The 23,854-nt window shown below is 48.7% G+C and overlaps 1 protein-coding gene across 1 annotated transcript; it reads right to left on the minus strand.

The window, feature by feature from the left end:
* Nucleotides 1–4: 4 nt before the first annotated feature.
* TMEM128 (transmembrane protein 128) lies at nt 5–19,877 on the minus strand. Its single transcript, XM_029063632.2, has 5 exons — nt 19,600–19,877; nt 15,787–15,928; nt 9,085–9,243; nt 1,648–1,757; nt 5–1,477 (listed from the first exon to the last, which is right to left on the minus strand). The coding sequence occupies exons 1-4, from the start codon at nt 19,715–19,717 to the stop codon at nt 1,658–1,660; spliced, it is 519 nt and encodes a 172-aa protein (XP_028919465.1). The 5' UTR covers nt 19,718–19,877; the 3' UTR covers nt 5–1,477; nt 1,648–1,657.
* Nucleotides 19,878–23,854: the final 3,977 nt, after the last annotated feature.

The following is a 23,854-nucleotide window of genomic DNA, read 5'->3' on the forward strand; positions in this document are numbered from 1 at the left end:
ATTGTCCTAGTTGAATCTATCTTGGGTTTATTTAATGGTATGACTCCACTTTTAACTTTCAAGTTAAAACTGCCTCTTTGTAGCTCAAACGCATTTGGGTGGGTTGCTCTACGCCTCTTCACCATGTACATGAATCACCAGTTCTCATTTTTCTAAATCATCTGATGTTTAAGCCTTCATATCAGAGGAGTACGTGTATGCATATCTGAAGTAAACATTCATTTAAGTCACATTTTTCTAGCAGGTAGACAACACTCCACATCATTAGAGGTTACATTTTGGGCTATTAGTAAAAATAATTACACATTTCAAAGTTCTTCTAACTTGCACTGTTATTCAAAATGCTTAGACAGTGAGCCTGTCACTGGGCAGGGATTGTCTCTACCGGTTGCCGAATTGCACATTCAAAGCGCTTAGTACAGTGGTCTGCACGTAGTAAGCGCTCAATAAATACTATTTAATGAACGAAAACTCACCTAACCAAAATCAACGGCCAACTTCTCAGAGCTGACAATGGAATGGAATGACTTAACATGGGCACTTGTGCTTAAATTAGGCCACGGCCCTAGCTCACTGTATTAATCACATTTACTCGGAAGTGAAGATTCATTCGGTCCCACCAGAGACGAGTGCCAGCTGTTGAGTCGATTTTACCACCTGCCATGAGTTCTGTGCATAAATAATCTGGATTCCAAAGTACATCCTCCATTCAACAACAGCTTCATAAATTAAGAGCGGTTGAGGCAGAGCATTCTGATCGCAACGTAGTCGCGACATCAAAACTTCAAGCATGGCCTGGTGGATGGAACGACCGGCTGTTGGGGCTGTTCGGAAGGGAGCCCGAAACTCCAGCCCACTCTGAAACGAGGCTGATGGGCAGCAGAACTTCCTCTCTCTTCTCTCTCCCTGGACTGCAGGACACCCAGGACTCCACAGATTTATATTTACTCTAACAACCTAAAAAGATCTACAAAGATGCTCAGGTAAGGCCCAAACTCTTTATATCAAGTTTATAAATTACAAAGTATTAGACCCACGCGCCTAAAAACCATTGCTGGCTACCTGAAACTATGAATCTTAATTTCCTTCACAGAATATGGCTGCTGTTTGGTTCAGCCAATATCCTGAAATCGTATTTATATAAAAAGGCAAGTAGTATTAAAACAGGTGACTTTTCATCCATGATGATGAATATATTGGAATGTGGGGTTGTGCGAGATGAGTGGGGGTGCTCTGCTGAGCTTAAATCTGGCTTCAGTCCACCGACAATCTCCGCCGCTGAATTAAGCATTTTCAGAGTTTGGTCATTAGAGAATATTACGCTTCAGCTTCCAGTGCTGTGCTGTAGTGCGGTTATAATTCACATTCAAAATCAAAAGTTTTAGTTAGCTGGGTGCAGTCTTCTGTTGTTACACGTGGAAATGGGGCTCTCCAACTCCTTTATCCCCGGGTTAACACACTTCTGGTTGTACAGTATCTGAAAACAGAGATCAAGATCAATAGAATGTTTTACCATCGGGTTACCTCTCCATTTGTGGAATTTTTTGAAAATTTGTGAAACTGAAGCTTCTTCTGAAAGAAGAGTCTTGGGCTTGGAATACATATTTTAAGAGCATGGCGGGGAGGGTTCGGGGGTCGACTCGTTACCTTGAAGACATCAGCCAAAGAGTGAGACAAGCATCACCATGCCCATAAACTGAGTAAACAGCAACAACGGAGTGAAAAAGGACCACACAGACCATAAGGCGATGTTGAAACTGAAAAGAGAAAAAGAGAAGCAAATTTGCTTGAAATCATTCATCTCAATATTCAGTTCTAAAGACTTTTCAGTACAAGTTAAATCAGATTTTTTTTAAATCCTTTTTTTTTTTTAATGCAATCAATCAGTGGTACTTATTGAGTGCTTACCTTGGGCAGAGCACTGCTGTACTAAGTGCCTGGGAGAGTATATTTCCATAAAGCTCATTCAATCGCATTTACTGAGTGCTTACTGTGTGCAAAGCACTGTACTAAGCACTTGGGAGAGTAGAGTATAATAACCAACAGATACATTCCCGCCCACAACATGCTCACAGTCTAGAGTTGGTAGATACATTCCTTGTCCACAGGGAACAGACAGTCTCTGGGTGGGTGCTTAATACAACTTGCAAAAAGTTAACAGCACCAACAAGCTTGAAAGCTTAAGCCCCACAAGTGACAATAAGTCCCAAGTGTGAGCCCCATGTGGGACAACCTGATTACCCTGCATCTACCTCAGTGCTTAGAACAGTGCTTGGCACATAGTAAGTGCTTAAAAAATACCGTCATTATTATTATTGAAAGGGCCGGTGATTTTCAATGCTTCCCTGTGTCACAAAAACACCTGAAAACCAACATTGCCCGCTAGTTACTCTTCACACTATCCCTATGCCTGCAAAAATTCTTAACATTGTCAACAAATTAACCCTGCTGAGAGCTTACAAGTGTAAAGCACGGCCTCGGTACTGGGGAGAGCCCTGGGTTCTTAACTCAGACAGGATCCTGGCCCCCAAGAGACTTCCAATCTATGGACAGGAGGGCAAGAGACAATTCAGTTGGTACACGAAGGAAACAGCCTAAATTTAGCAGGTGAAGAAACACACGTGAAAGGGGAAAAAAAGATCCTTTGACTATTGTTCTGGTGGCTCCTGATAAGGTGCCTTTGGCTCCAGGTTTTATCTCTTGAATTTTCATGAGGGCCTCAGTTTCCCAAATAGTGAAGCCCCAAAGTAAGATGTGAGTGGGGGAAGCCTGGCTCAAGTGCTCCCTCCTGCTTCGTCTCCCCTGTGTTCTAAGGCTCCTTCATAGAAGAGAGGGTTTATGGCACACTGTCATATCTTCATCCATGCCAACTGCTCGAAAGGCTCATTAAAGGTTATCTAATTACTTAAACCTTCTCTTAAGTCCAAGGCATTTACCCATAATATGTTTTCAGGCAACTATTTGATACTTAAGGACACATTCAACGGTGAAATACCAGGAAATGCGCATTGTTTATGATCCATTTATCCATTCCCTAAAGCCAACCCCATCCATTTGACCAGGGTGACTCTTTAATCATATTTATTGAGCGCTTGCTGTGTGCAAAGCACTGTAATAATAATAATTTTGGTATTTGTTAAGCACGTACTATGTGCCAAGCACTGTTCTCAGCGCTGGGTAGATACAAGTAATCAGGTTGCCCCACATAATAATAATGTTGGTATTTGTTAAGCGCTTACTATGTGCCGAGCACAGTTCTAAGAGCTGGGTTAGACACAGGGGAATAAGGTTGTCCCACGTGGGGCTCACAGTCTTAATCCCCATTTTACAGATGAGGTCACTGAGGCACAGAGAAGTTAAGTGACTTGCCCTCAGTCACACAGCTGACAAGTGGCAGAGCTGGGATTCGAACCCATGACTTCTGACTCCCAAGCCCAGGCTCTTTCCACTGAGCCATGCGGCTTCCCGTAACCCATGAACCCATAACCCATAATTAACCCATGAAGCAGCGTGGCTCAGTAGAAAGAGCCCGGGCTTGGGAGTCAGAGGTCGTGGGTCCTTATCCCGGCTCTGCCACTTAGTAGCTTTGTGACTTTGGGCAAGTCACTTAACTCCTCTGTGCCTCAGTTACCTCATCTGGAAAATGGGGATTAAGACTGTGAGCCCCACGTGGGACAACCTGATTACTTGTATCTACCCAGCGCTTAGAAGAGTGCTCTGCACATAGTAAGCGCTTAACAAATACCAACATTATTAATCAATCTCTCCTATGAATCGACACCTTATCATGGCAGGAGAGTTCGCGTATGCTGCTGAACCTTAGCGCTCTGCCACACAGGGTTACCCGTAATGGAAGGGTCGAACCCGAAGCTACAAAGTCGATTCACCTGCGCTGGGCTTGCAGCAGCATGGGAAAGAGTCAAAGGTTCTTTCAAGAGTCTTTCAAAAGTCAGGAGTTACGTGATCAAAACAACGATCAAAGACAACGTGGAAGAAGGCCGAAAGCACGTCCGGATCCATACCAAGAAAACCCTAAAGATACAGGTGCCAGAACGACTTTATGACAGAAGGTGGGATGTTCTGAAGAGGGTTTTCCACTATGGGTCAGAAATGACTCGACGGCATTGAAGAAGAAATCAATCAGTGGGATTTACTGAGCACTTCCCGTGTGCAAGCACTAAGCACTTGGACAAGTACCATGCACGTGGAAGGCCCGGTCCCTGCAACAAGGAAATGACGGTCTACCAATCAATCATTCCTATTTATTGAGCACTTACTGTGTGCAGAACATTGAACTAAGTGCTGGGGAAAGTATAACAGAGTTGGAAGTCACCTTCCCTGCCCACAACGAGCTTACAGGCCAGAGGGAGAGACAGATAAGAATATAAATAAATTACAGTATGTCCATAAGTGCTCTGAGGCTGAGGGAGAGGTGAATATGAGGGTGAAAATCCAAGTGCAGGGGTGATGCGGGGGGGTGGGCAGAGAGGAAATGAGGGCCTACAGGGGAGATAGGTTTAGATAAATTACAAATAGGGGAACAGTAGAGTGTAAGCCTCTCTCGGGCTGCTAGAGAAGCAGCGTGGCTCAGTGGAAAGAGCCCGGGCTTGGGAGTCAGAGGTCATGGGTTCGAATCCCAGCTCTGCCACTTGTCAGCTGTGACTGTGGGCAAGTCACTTCACTTCTCTGGGCCTCAGTTCCCTCATCTGTAAAATGGGGATGAAGACTGTGAGCGTCACGTGGGACCACCTCATTCCCCTGTATCTACCTCAGCGCTTAGAACAGTGCTCTGCACATAGTAAGTGCTTAACAAATACCAACATTATTAACAAATACAAATACCAACATTATTATTGCACCTGGAGAGTTTCCAGTCCTCTACCAGTCTCAGCTCCGGGAGGGACAGTCAAACAGAGACCTGTCCATCCCATTCCTAGCTTGGCCAGTGGCTGGCGAGTGGCAGGCCATCGGCTCCAAGTCAAAAGGCACACGTGCTGGGCAGCGGAGGCATGGGAGAGAATCGAGGGTGGTGACTCAGTTTACTGCACAAAAAAAGGCAATGGTAAACCACTTCTGTATTTTTACCAAGAAAACACTTTAAATACGATTTGCAGGTGGAGATGGGACATTCCGGGAGACGTGCATCCATGGAGTTGCGAAGAGTCAGAAATGATCCGACAGCAGAAGACAGTACAAGTGTTGTGGGGATGGGGTAGGAAAGTGTTTAAGGGGGACAGGGCCAAGTGTATAGGTGACGCAGAGGGGACACTGTAGATGGGGGAAGTGAGAGAGGCCTCTTGGAGGACATGTGATTTTCGAGGGGTTTTTGATTGTGGGGAGGGTGGTGGGCTGTCGGATACGAAGGGACAGGGAGGTTCAGGCCAGGAGGAGGATGTGGGGAATGGATCAGTGAGAGGAGGAGATCGAAATCCAAAGAGTAGGTTGCCCTCAGAGGAGTGGAGTGGGCAGATTGGGTTGGAGTAGAACAGTACGGGAGGAGGGAGAGAGCTGATCAAGTGCCTTAAGGTCAATGGTAAGGCGTTTCTGTTTGATGCACGGATGGATGGGCATCTACTAGAGGTTTCTGAGAAATGACACTAGAGGGACTGAACAGCTTTTCAAAAAATGATCTGGGCAGCTGACTCAACGGACCAGAGTGGGAAAAGAGACAAGATCCAGGGCGTGGAGCGAGGAGCCTCATGCAGGAGACAAGGAGGAAAACGGGTGCTTGGATCAGCATGGTGGCAGTTTGGATTCATTCATTCAATCGTATTTACTGAGCGCTTACTCTGTGCAGAGCACTGTATTAAGAGCTTGGGAGAGTATCAAGAGAAAAGAGAATCAGGAGATGTGGTGAAGGCAGAACCAATGAGATTTTGTGACAGACAAAGTGCAGATTGAATGAAATGAGTCAAGGATAACATCTGTCGTTTCTACGGTGATAGGAAAGTCGGGGAGGGCAGGGTTTGTGTGGGAAGATGAGAAGTTCTGTTTTGGACGTGTTAAGCTTGAGGTGTCGGCGGGACAGCCAAGTAGAGATGTCCTGAAGGCAGGAGGAAATGTGAGACTGCAGAGAGGGAGAGAGCAGGGCTGGAGATGGAGATTTGGGTGTCAACTGAATAGAGGTGGTAGTTGAAGCCATGGGAGTGAATGAGTTCTCCAAGGGAGTGCGTGGAGGTGGAGAATAGAAGGGGACCCAGAATTGAACCTTGAGGGACCCCCACAGTTAAGGGGTGGGAGGCAGAGGAGCCCGTGAAAGAGACTGAGAAGAAAGAGTAGCCAGGAGAAGCAGGGTTGACGCTGTAGGTTGGTGGGATGGTATGGGGCTCCCAAACTGTGTTGTGTTCAATAAAGCAGGCACCTCTGTCAATCCCTCCACCCCAACGGAAGGAAGCAGAAGAGTTGCTGAAGCACAGAAAGGCAATCGATTGTGTCTACAGGGCTTTATCACACCGTTAACGCCCAATAGCCTATCCGTGAATTTCAGTCAAAAACAACTCCAAAGTAGGGTTACTTGTTCAAAAGCACATTTGGTCCCTAAAAAAGCCAACGCTTCCCTCCGAGCAAACTTGACAGTATGACTCTAACTTAGTGAGCATTTCTGGAAAACAGCACAAACGATATAAGTTGAACTTTCAATGTCCTTCAATTAGTACAGAGCGCTCCAGCTTGATAAAGTAATAAAGACTGCTCCCGCCAAGGCATTATCCAAGAAGGGAGCAGGCATCCTTTTTAATGTAGAAACAGAGCAGATCAACTTTGATCTTATCCACTGACTCTGACTGGTTACACCCAAAACCAATTCCATGCCATCTAAAACAGTCATTTCGAGCCCTGTGCCTTTGAAGCTTTAATTAACGCTCCCCGAAGCCTCTTGACGGAGACAGTGGAGACGATGTCTTCTCCGAGACACAGAATGAAAGAGACAAAATTATAGGTCCATGTGAAAACTTTCCTGCAAAGAGAACCAAAGCCTCACCCTTAAAGAATTTTAGACCCTTCACAGCAGCTGGCCGAAGCATACCTGCTCGTCGTCATTAGGGAAACACACGCCGCCGAAAAGACGTGCCGGCGGTGGTGAGGCAGTTTGCTCTACAATCCCTCATTTATTTCAAGATGTGGATATTGAATTCCGAAGCAGAGATGGCAGCGTGACTGCCGGCCAGAGGGACTACGCCCACACGCGGACTTGGGGAAGAAGCAGGCAGGCAGGCAGCCAGGCCGGCAGAAGCCCAGAGAGATCCCCCCGAGGCTGGAGGTGGCCAGCTCCACTGGCTCCCCGCTGGCCGCTCGGCCCAGGTCTACCACTCCCTGGTCTCCTGACTCGGCCTGGGTCGCGCTGCTTTCTGGCCCGTTGCGAATCCAGGGCACCTTTGGGCTTTGCGGTTCTGACTGCCATTTGGGGGACTGGAAATTCAGCCTTGGGTGAGAGGAGGAGGGAGAAGACAGAAAAGAGGTGGGGCAGGAAGAGCTGCGGCCCCTCTCACACTCTTTCCCAAGATTACAACAGAGTCCTCAGCCAAGCCCACAGTGCTTTTTTTGCCTTCCCCGGCCCAAAACGTCCCGAGGGACCACATCCAGCGAACCCCTGGCTGCTCCTCTCTCCGGCCCAAAAAACTCTCTCTGGCTCCTGAAGCTCTAAGAGACACTTAAGAAGAAGAATAATTGTGATATTTGTTCAGCGTTATGTGCCAGGCACTGTAGTGTGGCTCAGGGGAAAGAGCCTGGGCTTGGGAGTCAGAGGTCACGGGTTCGAATCCCAGCTCTGACCCTTGTCAGCGATGTGACTGAGGGCAAGTCACTTCACTTCTCTGTGCCTCAGTTCCCTCGTCTGTAAAATGGGGATTAACACTGTGAGCCTCAGATGGGACAACCTGATTACCCTGTATCTACCCCAGTGCACAGAACAGTGCTCTGCACATAGTAAGCGCTTAACAAATACCAACATCATTATTATTATTACTAAGCACTGGGGTAGATATGAGGTAATCGGGATGAACGCAGAACCTGCCCCATAGAAGGCTCACAGTCTTAATCCCCAATTTCCAACCGAGGGAACTAAGGCCTAGTGAAGTGAAGTGACTTGGCCAAGGTCACAGAACTGACCCGTGGCGAAGCCAGGATTAAAACCCTCTGACTCCGAGGCCCGGGCTCTATCCATTAGGCCACGCTGCTTCTCTGCTTCTCTACTTCACCTTCATGCTTACCCCAAGAACTCTCTTACTGGGCGATAGAAATGCCCATGTGGAACTGCATTACAACAGCATTTATGGCATTTGTTAAGCGCTTACTATGTGCCAGGCACTGTACTGAGTGCTGACAGTAACAGCAGTAATAAAAACAATAGTAATAATAATGATAAATAACAATTCTGATATTTCGTAAGTGCCTGCTGGGTGCCAAATATCGTTCTAGGCACTGGGGATAGACAGAAGATAATCAGGTCAGACTGTGGCTCAGTGGAAAGAGCCCGGGCTTGGGAGTCAGAGGTCACGGGTTCGAATTCCGGCTCTGCCACTTGTCAGCTTTGTGACTGTGGGCAAGTCACTTCACTTCTCTGTGCCTCAGTGACCTCATCTGTAAAATGGGGATTAAGACTGTGAGCTTCATGTGGGACAACCTGATTACCCTGTATCTACCCCCGTGCTTAGAACAGTGCTCTGCACATAGTGCTCTGCTCTGCTTAACAGATACCAACATTATTATATTACTTCTCACATGGAGTATACAATCTAAGTACAAAGAACAGATATTGAATCCCACTTTACAGCTAAGGAAACTGAGGCACAGAAGTTAAGTGATTTGCCTTTAGTCACAAAAGCAGGCAAGTGGAGGAGCTGAGATTAGAGCCCATGTCCTCTAATCCCCAGGCCGGTTTCTTTTCACGAGGCCACACTTTTCCTCAAGTACTTCTGTTGTCTTTGCATTTTTACCCTGAAGAGTTTTAACCGGGAGATCCTGCATCGTCTTTAAGGTGCCTATGAGCACACAAGGAAAGTCTAAGGTGTTTTTCCAAGTTTTCCCAGTGATATTAACCAAAAACATCTGAGTCAGTCCAGAATCAAAATGCTCTGCGGAACTTACCAGATGGCTGCAGAAATAAAAGTAGCCGTCGTAACGGGTATCAGAGCAGGATACCTGGTATCATAGTCCCCGATCCCACAGCACCACTCCAGGTACCCAATGCAGTAAAACGCAATCGTTAAGCTTATGGTCAACAAGATGCTGCCAACAAGAAACCAGCTGCAACGAGGGGAAAGAAAAGCACATTTCAAGACGGTCCTGAACGGTGGCAAAAAAAAATAATCTCAAAACGTAATCACTTACACCATCAGAACACCTGCCTAAAGTTAATAGTCAAGTATATCCTCGACGATGTATTCCTGGGAGCAGCAAGAGAGACACAGAAAAGACTCTGAAAGACAATTGGCACTTTTCTATATCCCTTGTGCAGAGCAGTTGGGCGCTCAATAAATGTCAATGATCTACTGACCACCATCTTTAGGGAATTCCATATGCAAAACAGTTTCACACTCATCAAGTTCCTCAACAAACTTTATCCGTTTATTATTATTATGGTATTTGTTAAGTGCTTGCTATATGCCGAGCACTGTCCTAAGCGCTGGGGTAGATTCAAGGTAATCAGGTTGTCCCACGGCAGGCTCACAGTTTTAGTCCCCATTTTACAGATGAGGTAACTGAGGCACAGATAAATTAAGCGGCTTGCCTAAGGTCACAAAGCAGACAAGTGGTGGAGTGGGGATTAATAATAATAATGTTGGTATTTGCTAAGCACTTACTATGTGCAGAGCACTGTTCTAAGCGCTGGGGGAGATACAGGGTAATCAGGTTGTCCCACATGAGGCTCACAGTTAATCCCCATTTTACAGATGAAGGAACTGAGGCACAGAGAAGTTAAGTGACTTGCTCACAGTCACACAGCTGACAAGTGGCAGAGCCGGGATTCATTCATTCATTCATTCAATGGTATTTACTGAGCGCTTACTATGTGCAGAGCACTGTACTAAGTGCTTGGGATGAACAAGTCGGCAACAGATAGAGACAGTCCCTGCCGTTTGACGGGCTTACAGTCTAATCGGGGGAACAATGGCAATAAACAGAGTCAAGGGGAAGAACATCTCGTAAAAACAATGGCAACTAAATAGAATCGAGGCGATGTACAATTCATTAACAAAATAAATAGGGTAATGAAAATATATACAGTTGAGCGGACGAGTACAGTGCTGTGGGGATGGGAAGGGAGAGGTGGAGGAGCAGAGGGAAAAGGGGAAAAAGAGGGTTTAGCTGCGGAGAGGTAAAGGGGGGGTGGCAGAGGGAGAAGAGGAGCTCAGTCTGGGAAGGCCTCATGGAGGAGGTGAGTTTTAAGTAGGGTTTTGAAGAGGGGAAGGGAATCAGTTTGGCGGAGGTGAGGAGGGAGGGCGTTCCAGGACCGCGGGAGGACGTGACCCGGGGGTCGACAGCGGGATAGGCGAGACCGAGGGACGGCAAGGAGGTGGGCGGCGGAGGAGCGGAGCGTGCGGGGTGGGCGGTAGAAAGAGAGAAGGGAGGAGAGGTAGGAAGGGGCAAGGTGACGGAGAGCCTCGAAGCCTAGAGTGAGGAGTTTTTGTTTGGAGCGGAGGTCGATAGGCAACCACTGGAGGTGTTTAAGAAGGGGAGTGACAGGCCCAGATTGTTTCTGCGGGAAGATGAGCCGGGCAGCGGAGTGAAGAATAGACCGGAGCAGGGCGAGAGAGGAGGAAGGGAGGTCGGAGAGAAGGCTGACACAGTAGTCTAGCCGGGATATAACGAGAGCCCGTAACAGTAAGGTAGCCGTCTGGGTGGAGAGGAAAGGGCGGATCTTGGCGATATCGTAGAGGTGAAACCGGCAGGTCTCGGTAACGGATAGGATGCGTGGGGTGAACGAGAGAGACGAGTCAAGGATGACACCGAGATCGCGGGCCCGAGAGACGGGAAGGATGGTCGTGCCATCCACGGTGATAGAGAAGTCTGGGAGAGAACTGGTCTGGGTCTGGGTTTGGGTGGGAAGATGAGGAGCTCAGTCTCGCTCACGTTGAGTTTTAGGTGGCGGGCCGACATCCAGGTGGAGACGTCCCGGAGGCGGGAGGAGATGTGAGCCCGAAGGGAGGGGGAGAGGACAGGGGCGGAGATGTAGATCTGCGTGTCATCCGCGTAGAGATGGCAGTCAAAGCCGTGAGAGCGAATGAGTTCACCGAGGGAGTGAGTGTAAATGGAGAACAGAAGAGGGCCGAGAACTGACCCTTGAGGAACTCCGAAAGTTAAAGGATGGGAGGGGGAGGAGGCTCCAGTGAAGGAGACCGAGAATGATCGGCCAGAGAGGTAACAGGAGAACCGGGAGAGGACGGAGTCCGTGAAGCCAAGGTGAGATAAGGTATGGAGGAGGAGGGGATGGTCGACAGTGTCGAAGGCAGCAGAGAGGTCAAGGAGGATCAGAATGGAGTAGGAGCCATTGGATTTGGCAAGAAGGAGGTCACGGGCGACCTTAGAGAGAGCAGTCTCGGTAGAGCGGAGGGGACAGAAGCCAGATCGGAGGGCGTCTGGGAGAGAATGGGAGTTAAGGAATTCTAAGCATCGATTGTAGACGACTCGTTCTAGGATTTTGGAAAGGAAGGGTAGTAGGGAGATAGGGCGATAACTGGAGGGGGACATGGGGTCAAGAGCGGGTTTTTTTAGGATGGGGGAGACGTGGGCATGTTTGAAGGCAGAGGGGAAGGAGCCACTGGAGATCGAGTGGTTAAAAATAGAAGTTAAGGAAGGGAGGAGGGCAGGGGCGATGGTTTTAATAAGGTGAGAGGGAATGGGGTCCGAGGCGCAGGTGGAGGGGGTGGCACTTGCGAGGAGGGAGGAGATCTCCTCTGAGGATACTGCAGGGAAGGATGGGAAAGTAGGGGAGAGGGTTGGTGGGGGGGAGGGGAGAGGCGGAGGGGTGACTTTGGGGAGCTCAGACCTGATCGCGTTGATTTTCATGAGGAAATAGGTGGCCAGATCATTGGGGGTGAGAGATTCAAACCCATGACCTCTGGCTCCCAAGCCCGGGCTCTTTCCACTGAGCCACGCCGCTTCCACCTGTTTAAAACTCTTTCTACATTCTAAACAGTGAAGTCACCAATGCTTCAGCAATTCATTTTTTTTTTTTTTTTAATGAAAAGGTCATTTACTACCGATTTTGCATGAGATTTGCAGAAAGATCCATGTGAAAAAAGTTAAGGCTGTGAATTTCTTTTATGGTGACACCAGGCTACACCATTTTAATCATCCCCTCGCCATTACAAAAAGCTTCAAGGTTACTACTGCCGGTGAACTCAACTTCTTGGCTAAGGTGGGTGCTTCTCTACAGCTGTCTGGTAAACCTGCTGTAATCTTCATTCATTCATGTGCGCAGAGCACTGTACTAAGCGCTTGGAATGTACAATTCGGCAAAAGATAGATACCATCCCTGACAGTGATGGGCTCACAGTCTAATCGGGGGAGAGAGACAGCCGAGCAAAACAGAGCGAAACAAAAACAAGACAACATTATCACAATATATAGAATCAAGGGGATGTACATCTCATTAACAAAATAAATAGGGTAATAAATAATATATACAAAATATATCTTCCACAACTCACAACATAAAGCAAAAATACCACCACCTCTCGTCATGTAGGATGGGAAACCCTGAAGACGCGTGATTCCCTGGAGAGAACACAGGCCTGAAAGTCGGAGGTCCTGGGTTCTAATCCCCCTCCCGCCACTAGCCAGCCGCTTGACTTTGGGCACGCCACTCAACTTCTTTGTGCCTCAGTTCCCTCAGCTGCAAATGGGGATTCAATACCTGTTCTCCCTTCTACTTTCTTAGACCGTGAGCCCCATACGGGGCAGGGACTGTGTCCCGACCTGTCTTGTGTCTAGCCCAGTGCTTGGAAAGGTGCCTGGCGCACAGTAAGCGATGAGTATGTACCATTAAAAAAAAACTTAACTGCGTATTGCATGAATGCTATGGATGGGGAAGAAGGGAGAAAGGTGAGCAACCAAAGGGCGCCACAGGAAAGACTCCTGAGAAAGAAGGTTTACCCACGTGTGGGTGCAGGGAGGGGAAGAGGTGGAAGAGGAAAGGGAGACGGGTAAAGACAGGAGAGAAAGAGGCCGACTCCCACTTCACTACTACCCGACTTAGAGCAGAAAGATTTGTTTTTGTGTTTTTTAATGGTATTTATTAAGCCCTTATTATGTGCCGCGCACTGTACTGAGCGCTGGGGTCGAGACAAGCTAATCGGGATGGACACAGTCCACGTCCCACGTGGGGCTCACGACTTTAATCCCCATTTTACAGATGAGGTCGCCGAGGCCCAGAGAAGTGACGTGACTTCCCACGGTCAGCACGGCAGACAAGTGGCAGAGCCGGGATTAGAACCCAGTCCTTCTGACTCCCTGGCCCCCGCTCTAGCCACTAGGCCACGATGCTTCCTGACTGGGGACAACCGATCAATCAGGCCCGGAGAAGACGAAGGTCGACATGGAGTAAAGGTAGAAACGCTGGTGGCCGGGCCGATGGGGCGGACTCAGAGATGGGACTGCTGACGTGTGGCTCCAAATTACTGCGCGTTATGTGCGCCCAGCCTAGTTCCCAAGTTATATATTGTACTCTCCAAAGCGCTCAGTACAGCACTCTGCACCCAGAAAGCGCTCAGTAAATACCATTGATTGATTAGGTAGATCGGGGCAGACTGGGGCCCAGACTAGATTTTTCTTCCAAAAATAAAACGATCTTCACAAAGATTAACTTGCCAGGTGAAGACTCAATCCCGCTCTAGCTTAACAGTCATCTAGGAGGACTTGATTTAATCTTACTAGTACACTGAAAAATCCCTTAAGACTGTGCATCGTCCTCAGGAAAACGCCACATTCTGTTGGGCCGTAACTCATTCCATCACTACGTCCGCCTAGACCACCGTTAGCAAATTAGGGAAAGTTCTTCCGACAGAGCGAGCCGGTTTTGGATAAAGCGAGCACGGAGTTGGAAGGGGCTGCGGTCGGGAGCGTAAGCGTGGCGTCAGAGCGGGTCACTACTACAGTGCAATTTGTTCTTAACAGGGGTCATGCAGAAACACAACCTCTTCGTAACTGGCCAACTGGGTTTTCCTTCCTTTCCTCTTGGCCCTTCCTCCCTTCTACACAGTTTTTTCCTCGGTTAACAGTAGGTTCGTTGATGTAGCCAGTAAATGCAAGTTCCCCTCGTAATCAAAGATGTTTACTGAGCGCTCACCACGTGCAGAGCACTGTACCACTCGCTTGGGAGTGTACGGTACAACAGAGTTGGCAAACGTGATCCCTGCCCTGCAGCTTCAACTATCATCTCTATGCAGATGACACCCAAATCTACAAGTCCTCCCCTGTTCTTTCCTTTCCCCCTTCAGGCTCCTATCTCCTCCTGCCTCCAGGACGTCTCCACCTGGATGTCTGCCCGCCACCTAAACTCAACATGGCCAAAACTGAGCTCCTCATCTTCCCTCCCGAGCCCCGTCCTCTTCCTGACTTCCCTATCACCGTGGATGGTACGACCATCCTTCCCGTCTCTCGGGCCCGCAACCTCGGTGTCATCTTTGACTCGGCCCTCTCGTTCACCCCACACATCCGATCCGTGACCGAGACCTGCCGGTCTCACCTTTATAATATCGCCAAGATCCGCCCTTTCCTCTCCACCCAAACGGCTATCTTACTGGTACAAGCTCTCATAATATCCCGGCTGGATTACTGTGTCAGCCTTCTCTCTGATCTCCCTTCCTCCCATCTCTCCCCGCTCCAGTCTATTCTTCACTCTCCTGCCCGGCTCATCTTCCTGCAGAAATGCTCTGGGCCTGTCACTCCCCTCCTTAAAAACCTCCAGTGGTTGCCCATCGACCTCCGTACGAAACAAAAACTCCTCACTCTGGGCTTCGAGGCTGTCCATCCCCTTGCCCCCTCCTACCTCTCCTCCCTTCTCTCTTTCTACCGCCCACCCCGCACGCTCTGCTCTTGTGCCACCCACCTCCTCACCGTCCCCCGTTCTCGCCTATCCCACGTCGACCCCCGGGCCACGTCCTTCCGCTGTCCCGGAACGCCCTCCCTCCTCACCTCCGACAAACTAACTCTCTTTCCCTCTTCAAAGTCCTACTGAGAGCTCACCTCCTCCAAGAGGCCTTCCCACACTGAGCTACCCCTTTTGCCTCTGCTCCCTCTGCTCCCCCTCCACCTTCTGTTCCTCCCCCTTTCCCCCTTCACCTCCCCTCAGCTAAGCCCCTTTTCCCTCTGCTCCTCCCCCTCTCCCTTCCCCTCCTCTCAGCACTGTGCTCGTCCGCTCATTTGTATATATTTTTATTACCCTATTTATTTTGTTAATGAGGTGTACATCCCCTTGATTCAGTGCTCTGCACATAGTAAGCGCTTAACAAATACCAACATTATTATTTATTGTGATTATGTTGTCTTGTTTTTGTCCATCTGTCTCCCCCAATTAGACTTTAAGCCCGTCGTTGGGCAGGAATGGTCTCTCTCTGTTGCCTAATTGTCCATTCCAAGCGCTTAGTACAGTGCTCTGCACATAGTAAGCGCTCAATAAATACTATTGAATGAATGAAAAGAAGTTTACAACCTACTGCAAGACCTAGACCTTCTATTTGCTGACAAAGATGAAGCCGTCCAAATCAACATGGTCAACGAGGTCACCAATATAAGCTTTACTTGTATACTTGAGATATATACATATATAAACTTGAATTTCCTTACCTATCTGTTAGTACGCTTTCTTTAACAGTCTTAAAAAACTCAACGTAATACGTCAGAACAATGGATGCCAAAATCCAGAAGGCAGAATGGATATTAAGTCTTGGAAGAGGCTTCTCCTTTTTCTTAACATCTGTAGATTCTTCTACAAAAAAAACCAAACAAATAAGGTTTATTTCCATTAGTAAGAATCTATTCTTACCAATCTTGTAAGAATGGATCCATTAGTAAGAATCTTTTCGTCGCAGTGTTCACTTCAGGCAAATACTAAAAAATGATTAATATATGTTTTTGGATGTTTTTAATACGAGGATACTGCAGAAAGCAATAAATGAGCATTATAAAATAGATAGAACTTTACTAATGATGGTATTTATTAAGTGCTTTAGGATGTGCCAAGCACTGGGTAAATACAGATTACTAGGACTGGAAATAGTCCCTGCCCCATATGGGGCTCGCAATCTTAGAAGATGGGAGAACAGGTACTTCATCCTCATTCTGCTGATGACACTGGAGCAGAGAATAATAATAATAATAATATTTAAGTGCTTACTATGTGCTGAGCACTGTTCTAAGCGCTGGGGTAGATACAGGGCAATCAGGTTGTCCCACATGGGGCTCACAGTCTTCACCCCCATTTTACAGATGAGGTAACTGAGGCACAGAGAAGTGAAGTGACTTGCCCACAGTCACTAAGCTGACAAGTGGCAGAGCCGGGATTCGAACCCATGACCTCTGACTCCCAAGCCCGTGCTCTTTTCACTGAGCCACGTTGAATTAAGTGAATTGCCCAATCACACAGAAGGCAAGTGGCGGAGCAGAGATGAGAACCCAGGTCTTCTGACTCCCAGGTCTGTGCTCTTTCCACCAGGCCCCCCTTTTTTATTTAAATTTCGAATTAAATCGGGGGACAACTAATACAGTCGACGGACAGATACACTAGTATTTCTTTGCAAACGTGGATTTACTCTAAGGAGGCTGGAACTACGATAACGGATTGAATTTATTTTACACTTTTTATTTTAAAATGGTGTGGAGGAACTTCTCAAAGGTTCAAAAAATTGCTGGATGGAAGAGTAGTTGCCCCACACAACACACCCACTGACATTCTTCACATTAAAATACATTTAAGATTACAGGGTGCCCAGGTCTATTTACAGGTACGAGACACTCCTGAACCAAGCAAACCGAGGCACTTGTCTGCCGTGGGGCCTTGGGGGAGTCACTTAACTCCTCTGGGTCTCAATTCCCTCATTTGTAAAGTCGGGATTAAGACTCCGAGTCCCCCGTAGGACACGGGCTATATCCAACCCGATTAGCCTGCGTCTACTCCAGCGCTTAGCACAGCTATCGGAGAAGCAGAATAGCCTAGCAGAATGGCCCGGGAGTCGGAAGAACCTGGGTTCTAATTCCGCCACCCGTCAGCTGTGCGACTCTGGGCAAGTCGCTTCACCTCCCCGGGTCTCCGGCTCCTTCCTCCGTCAAACGGGGATTAAAACTGAGATACCCGTGTGGGACAGGAACCGTGTCCAGCCTCATTGTAATGTTGGTATTTGTTAAGCGCTTACTATGTGCAGAGCACTGTTCTAAGCACTGTTCTAAGACTGTTCTGAGGCTCACAGTCTTCATCCCCATTTTACAGATGAGGTCAGTGAGGCCCAGAGAAGTAAAGTGACTTGCCCACAGTCACACAGCCGACACGTGGCAGAGCAGGGATTAACTCATTAGCTTCGATCTACCCCGGTGCTCAGTATAGTGCCGGGCACCTAGCAAGCACTTAAATACCGTTTTTTAAAAATTGCCTAAAATACTATAAAAGGGCGGTGTGGAAATGTGCAGGACAGTTTTAAGAGTGTATAAAAGTCACCAAGTTGAACCCATAATATGCAGTACTATTATTATTGCTTTAACACCTAATTTATTATTAGATACAATAACAGATATAACAATGGTATTTGTTAAGCGTTTACTCCGTGCCAAGCACTGTTCTAAGCGCTGGGATAGACACAGCATCATCAGGTTGCCCCACGTGGGCCGCTCAGTCTTAATTCCCATTTTACAGACGAGATCCCTGAGGCCCAGGGAAGTGAAGTGACTTCTCCAAGGTCCCACAGCAGGCAAGCGGTAGAGCCGGGATCAGAACCCACATCCTCTGACTCCCAAGCCCGGGCTTTTGCCACCATTCATTCATACGTTCAGTTGTATTTATTGAGCGCCTACTGTGTGCAGAGCACTGTCCTAAGCGCTTGGAGTGTACGATTTGGCAACAGATAGAGACAATCCCTGCCCGACAACGGGCTCATGGTCTAGAAGGGGGGGAGGCAGGCTGCAAAATAGAACAAGTCGCTCGGCATCAATAGCATCAAAATAGATCAATAGAACTCTAGATTGGAGCCCGGGCTTGGGAGTCAGAGGTCATGGGTTCGAATCCCACCTCTGCCACTTGTCAGCTGTGTGACTGTGGGCAGGTCACTTCACTTCTCTGGGCCTCAGTTTCCTCATCTGTAAAATGGGGATTAACTGTGAGCCCCACATGGGACAACCCGATCACTCTGTATCTACCCCAGTGTTTAGAACAGTGCTCTGCACCTAGTAAGCACTTAAATACCAACATTATCATTATAATTATTACCCCAGCGCTTAGGACAGTGTTCCACACCCAGTAAGCGTTTAACAAATACCAACATTATTATTACTCCAGCGCTTAGAACCGTGCTCTGTACCTAGTAAGCAGTTAACAAATACCAACATTATCATTATTATTATTATTACCCCAGCGCTTTGAACCGTGCTCTGCACCTAGTAAGCACTTAAATACCAACATTATCATTATTATTACCCCAGCGCTTAGAACCCTGCTCTGTACCTAGTAAGCACTTAAATACCAACATCATTATTATCATTATTATTATCACCCCAGCGCTTAGAACCACGCTCTGCACCTAGTAAGCGCTTAACAAATACCAACATTATCATTATTATTACCCCAGGGCTTAGAACCGTGCTCTGCATCTAGTAAGCACTTAAATACCAACATTATCATTATTATTACCCCAGCGCTTAGAACCCTGCTCTGTACCTAGTAAGCACTTAAATACCAACATCATTATTATTATCACCCCAGCGCTTAGAACAGCGCTCTGCACCCGGTAAGCGCTTAACAAATACCAACATTATCATTATTATTATCACCCCGGCACTTAGAACCGCGCTCTGTACCTAGTAAGCGCTTAACAGATCCCAACATCATTATTATTATCACCCCGGCACTTAGAACCGTGCTCTGCACCTAATAAGTGCTTAACAAATGCCAACATAATTATTAATCATTATTACCCCAGCACTTAGAACCGTGCTCTGTACCTAGTAAGCAGTTAACAAATACCAACATCAGGATTATCATCACCCCCGCGCTTAGCACAGCGCTCTGCCCCTAGTAAGCAGTTAACAAATACCAACAATATGATTAGCACCCCAGCGCTTAGCACAGTGCTCGGCACCTAGTAAGCAGTCACCACACACCGACATGATTATCACGACCCCCGGTCGTTCCACTCGTCTGCCTTGTGACGTTGGGCAAGTCCCTTCCCTGGGCCCGGGTTCCCTCCTCTGTCAAAGAGGGGGGGGGAAGGGGGGAGCCCCTCGCGGGGGCCGCCTCACCCCCTTCTATCCCCTCCCCCCCCGGCGCTCAGCACAGTGCCGGGCACAGAGTAAGCGCTGAAGAAATGCCATCCTTAGGGTGGTTAGGGTGATAATCCCCGGGGCCGGCCTGTCCTGTCCTGTCCTGTCCCCGTACGCGCCCCCGCGGGGCCTTACCGACCGGGGGCTCCCCCTGCACGGGGGGCTCCCCCCCCACCGGGGGCTCCCCCTCCCGCCAAACACGGCGCCGGGGCACCGGCCCCGGGCCCCCACCGCCCTCGGGCACCGCCGACATCGCCCAAGGCCGCCAGGGCAGGGGAAGGAAGGCAGGGGAAGGAAGGGCAAGGAAGGGCAAGGAAGGGCAGGGCAGGGCAGGGGAGGCGCGGCCTACAGCAGCAAGGGGACGGAAGGGAAGGGAGGGGAGGGAAGGGAAGGGGCGCCGCCCAGACCCGGAAGAGGAGCGCTAGGAAGGGGGAAGGAAGAGGAAGGAAGGGGAAGGGCCAGGCCCGGACCCCGAAGTGAAGGGGAAGGAAGAGGAAGGGAAGTGGAGGCCCAGACCCGGAAGTGGAGGGGAAGGAAGAGGAAGGGAAGTGGAGGTCCAGACCCGGAGGTGGAGGGGAAGGAAGAGGAAGGGAAGTGGAGGGGAAGGAAGAGGAAGGGAAGTGGAGGCCCAGACCCGGAAGTGGAGGGGAAGGAAGAGGAAGGGAAGTGGAGGCCCAGACCCGGAAGTGGAGGGGAAGGGAGAGGAAGGGAAGTGGGGGCCCAGACCCGGAGGTGGAGGGGAAGGAAGAGGAAGGGAAGTGGAGGGGAAGGAAGAGGAAAGGAAGTGAAGGCCCAGACCCGGAAGTGGAGGGGAAGGGAGAGGAAGGGAAGTGGAGGCCCAGACCCGGAAGTGGAGGGGAAGGAAGAGGAAGGGAAGTGGAGGCCCAGACCCGGAAGTGGAGGGCAGAAAGGGGGGAAGGAGGGGGAGGGAATGCGAGGGGAAGGAAGAGAAAGAAGGGCAAGGGCGCGGGGCAGAGCCGGAAGGGGAGGCCGGGGAAGGAAGGGGAGGGGAAGGGCTGGGCGGAGAGGCGGAAGTGTCGGAGGCCTTCGTGCTGTCAGGCCCCGCCGCTCCCTCACCCCTGGGGCCCCCCAAAACACAACTTCACTCACCCAATCGTTCGTTCATCGATCATTTTGATTGAGCGCTTCCTGTGTGCACGGCACTCTACTAAGCACTTAGCTCTGTACTCTAGTGAGAGGCAGCATGGAGCGGTAGATAATAATAACGTTGGTATTTGTTAAGCGCTTACTCTGTGCAGAGCACTGGGCTGAGCGCTGGGGGACCTCCAGGGTCATCGGGTTGTCCCTCGTGGGGCTCACAGTCTTCATCCCATTTGACAGACAAGGGAACTGAGGCCCAGAGAAGTGACTCGCCCCCAGTCACCCAGCTGACAGGCGGCAGGGCGGGGATTCGAACCCATGACCTCTGACTCCCAAGCCCGGACTCTTTCCACCGAGCCACGCTGCTTCTCTAGAGCAGGGGCCTGAGAGTCCGAATGTCCTGGGTTCTAATCCCGGCTCCGCCGCTCGTCTACTGCGTGATTTTAGGCCAGCGATTTCGCTTCTCCGGGCCTCAGTTCCCTCATCTGTAAAATGGGGATTGAGACGATGAGCCCCACGGGGGACGGGGACTGTGTCCAACTGGATTTGCTTGCATCCACCCCAGGGCTTAGTACAGCGCCTGGCAAATAGCAAGCGCTCAACAGATGCCATCATTGTCATTATTATTGTGTGCACGATATCGTACTAAGCGCCTCGGAGAGTGAAAAATAACAATAAACCGACATTCCCTGCCCACAACAAGCTTACAGTATCAAGGGGGAGAGAGAGAAGCAGCATGGCTCAGTGGAGAAAGCCCGGGCTTGGGAGTCAGTGGTCATGGGTTCTAATCCTGCATCTACAGCTGTGTAACCTTGGGCAAGTCACCTCGCATCTCTGTACCTCAGTTACCTCATCTGTAAACTGGGGATCAAAACTGTGAACCCCACAGGGGACAACCTGATTACCTGGTACCCGCCCCCCCCCCCCCCAGTGCATAGAACAGTGCTTGGCACATAGGAAGTGCTTAACAAATGCCAACATTATTATAGACGTTAATATAGATAAATAGAATGACAGCTACGTACAAAATGCCATGGGCTTGAGGGAGGGGTAGATAAAGGGAGCAAGTCAAGGTGACAGAAGGGAGTGGGAGAAGAGGGAAGGAAGGCTTAGTCAAGGAAGGCCTCTTGGAGCTTTCAATAAGGGTTTGGAAGGGGGGAGAGTCCTTGTCTGTAGGATATGAAGAGGGAAGATGTGCCAGGCCAAAGGTAGGATGTGAGCAGGTGGTCGGCAGCAAGATAGACCAGATCAAGGTACAGTGAGAAGATTGGTATTAGAACACTGAAATGTGCGGTTTGGGTTGCAGAAAGACAGTAGCGAGGTGAGGTAGGAGGAGGCAAGGTGATTGACCGCTTTAAAGCCGACGGTGAGGAGCTTCTCTTTGATATGCAGGTGGATGGGCAACCCCTCCAGATGCTTGAGGAGTGGGGGAACATGGCCTGAACGTTTTTGTAGAGAGATGATCTGGGCAGCAGAGTGAAGTATGAACTGGAGTGGGCAGAGACAGGGAGGTCAGCGAGGAGGCCGATACAGTAATCGAGGTGGGATAGGATAAGTGCTCGGATGAACGTGATAGCGGTTTGGATGGCGAGGAAAGGGTGGCTTTCAGTGATGTTTCGAAGGAGGACCCGTAGGATTTAGGGATGGAGTGAATATGTGGGTTGAATGAGAGAAAGGAGTCGAGGAGAATGCCAAGATGATGGGTTTGTGAGAGAGGAAGGGGGGTGGTGCCCATCTGCTTAGAAAGGCAAAAGCACACAGGACTGGGATGTCAGGACACTTGGCCTCTAATCTCCACTGTGCCATTTGCCACCTACCGTGACTGTCAGATCCTTGTGGGCAGGAATATCACATCTACTAGCTCTGTTTTTTATTTATGGTAGTTGTTAAGTGCTTACTATGGGGTCAAATACTGCTCAAAGTGCAGGATAGAGTGGAAGCATTATGGTCAAGGTCCAAACCCCTTCATTCATTCATTCATTCATTCATTCATTCATTCATTCGTATTTATTGAGCACTTACTGTGTGCAGAACACTGTATTAAGCATAAAATAAATTAAAATTTATTTAATTTTAAATTTTAAAATTAAGCTTTTTGCTTTTTATGGTATTTGCCAAGTGCTTACTATGTGCCCAGCACTGTTCTAAGCTCTGGAATAGATACAAGGTGATCAGGTTATCCCATGTGGGACTCACAGTCTTAATCCCCATTTTCCAGATGAGGTGACTGAGGCACAGAGAGGTTAAGCGACTTGTCCAGCATCACACAGCTGAGTGCAGTTCAGCAACAAATAGAGACAATCTCTGCCAGCTGCAAGTCTAGCTCTGGCTACTACGGCAATCCAGTTCACATCACCCCCTCACTTTGTTTCACTTGTTCTGCAAAGGAGCAATCAAGAAATAGTAAAAGATGATCATATAAGCTCCCCTCTAGACTATAAGCTTATCGTGGATGGAGAATTTGTGGACCAACCCTGGAGTCAACCCAGGGTTACTCTGTAATTGGATAGGCACGTGAGAATTCCAATTTCACTTCAATAGATAGGATATCTTTAAGGCTCAAGATGGATCAGGTTCATCCCTTTGGTTAAGTTTCCAGAAATCTGCATTCTGGCTGAAAGTGCTTTTAGCTTTTTTTTAAAATTTCAAATGGGTCTGTTTGAAGACTGCATCAACAATGGGTAAAAGGGAAGCAGGAAAAACTGTTATTAAACCATTCCTTCTTGATTTACCAATTTGTGCATTCCAAGCACTTAGTACTGTGCTCTGCACATAGTGAGTGCTCAATAAATTGAATGAATGAATGATTTTTACCTACCTTTTGTGCTATTTCAGGTGAGAAAATGTAAGCCTTTTCCACAAATGTATTATCGAAATGTAATAATAACAATAATGTTGGTATTTGTTAAGCGCTTACTATGTGCCGAGCACTGTTCTAAGCGCTGGGGTAGATTCAGGGAAATCAGGTTGCCCCATGTGAGGCTCACAGTTAATCCCCATTTTACAGATGAGGTAACTGAGGCCCAGAGAAGTGAAGTGACTTGCCCACAGTCACACAGCTGACAAGTGGCGGAGCCGGGATTCAAACCCATGACCTCTGACTCCCAAGCCCATGCTCTTTCCACTGAGCCACGCTTAGAAAGCTGTAGAAACTCAGCTTTCAATTTTTTTCTCTCTCTACCTTAAACATTCATGTTTCTTCTGTTCCTCTTAAGCACTTTGATAATCACGCCTCCTCCAGCCCCACAGCAGTTATGCACCTATAATTTCTTTTAATAATTATGGCGCT

The sequence above is a fragment of the Ornithorhynchus anatinus genome, chromosome 4 (assembly GCF_004115215.2).
Source record: "Ornithorhynchus anatinus isolate Pmale09 chromosome 4, mOrnAna1.pri.v4, whole genome shotgun sequence".
NCBI classification, from domain to species: Eukaryota; Metazoa; Chordata; class Mammalia; order Monotremata; family Ornithorhynchidae; genus Ornithorhynchus; species Ornithorhynchus anatinus.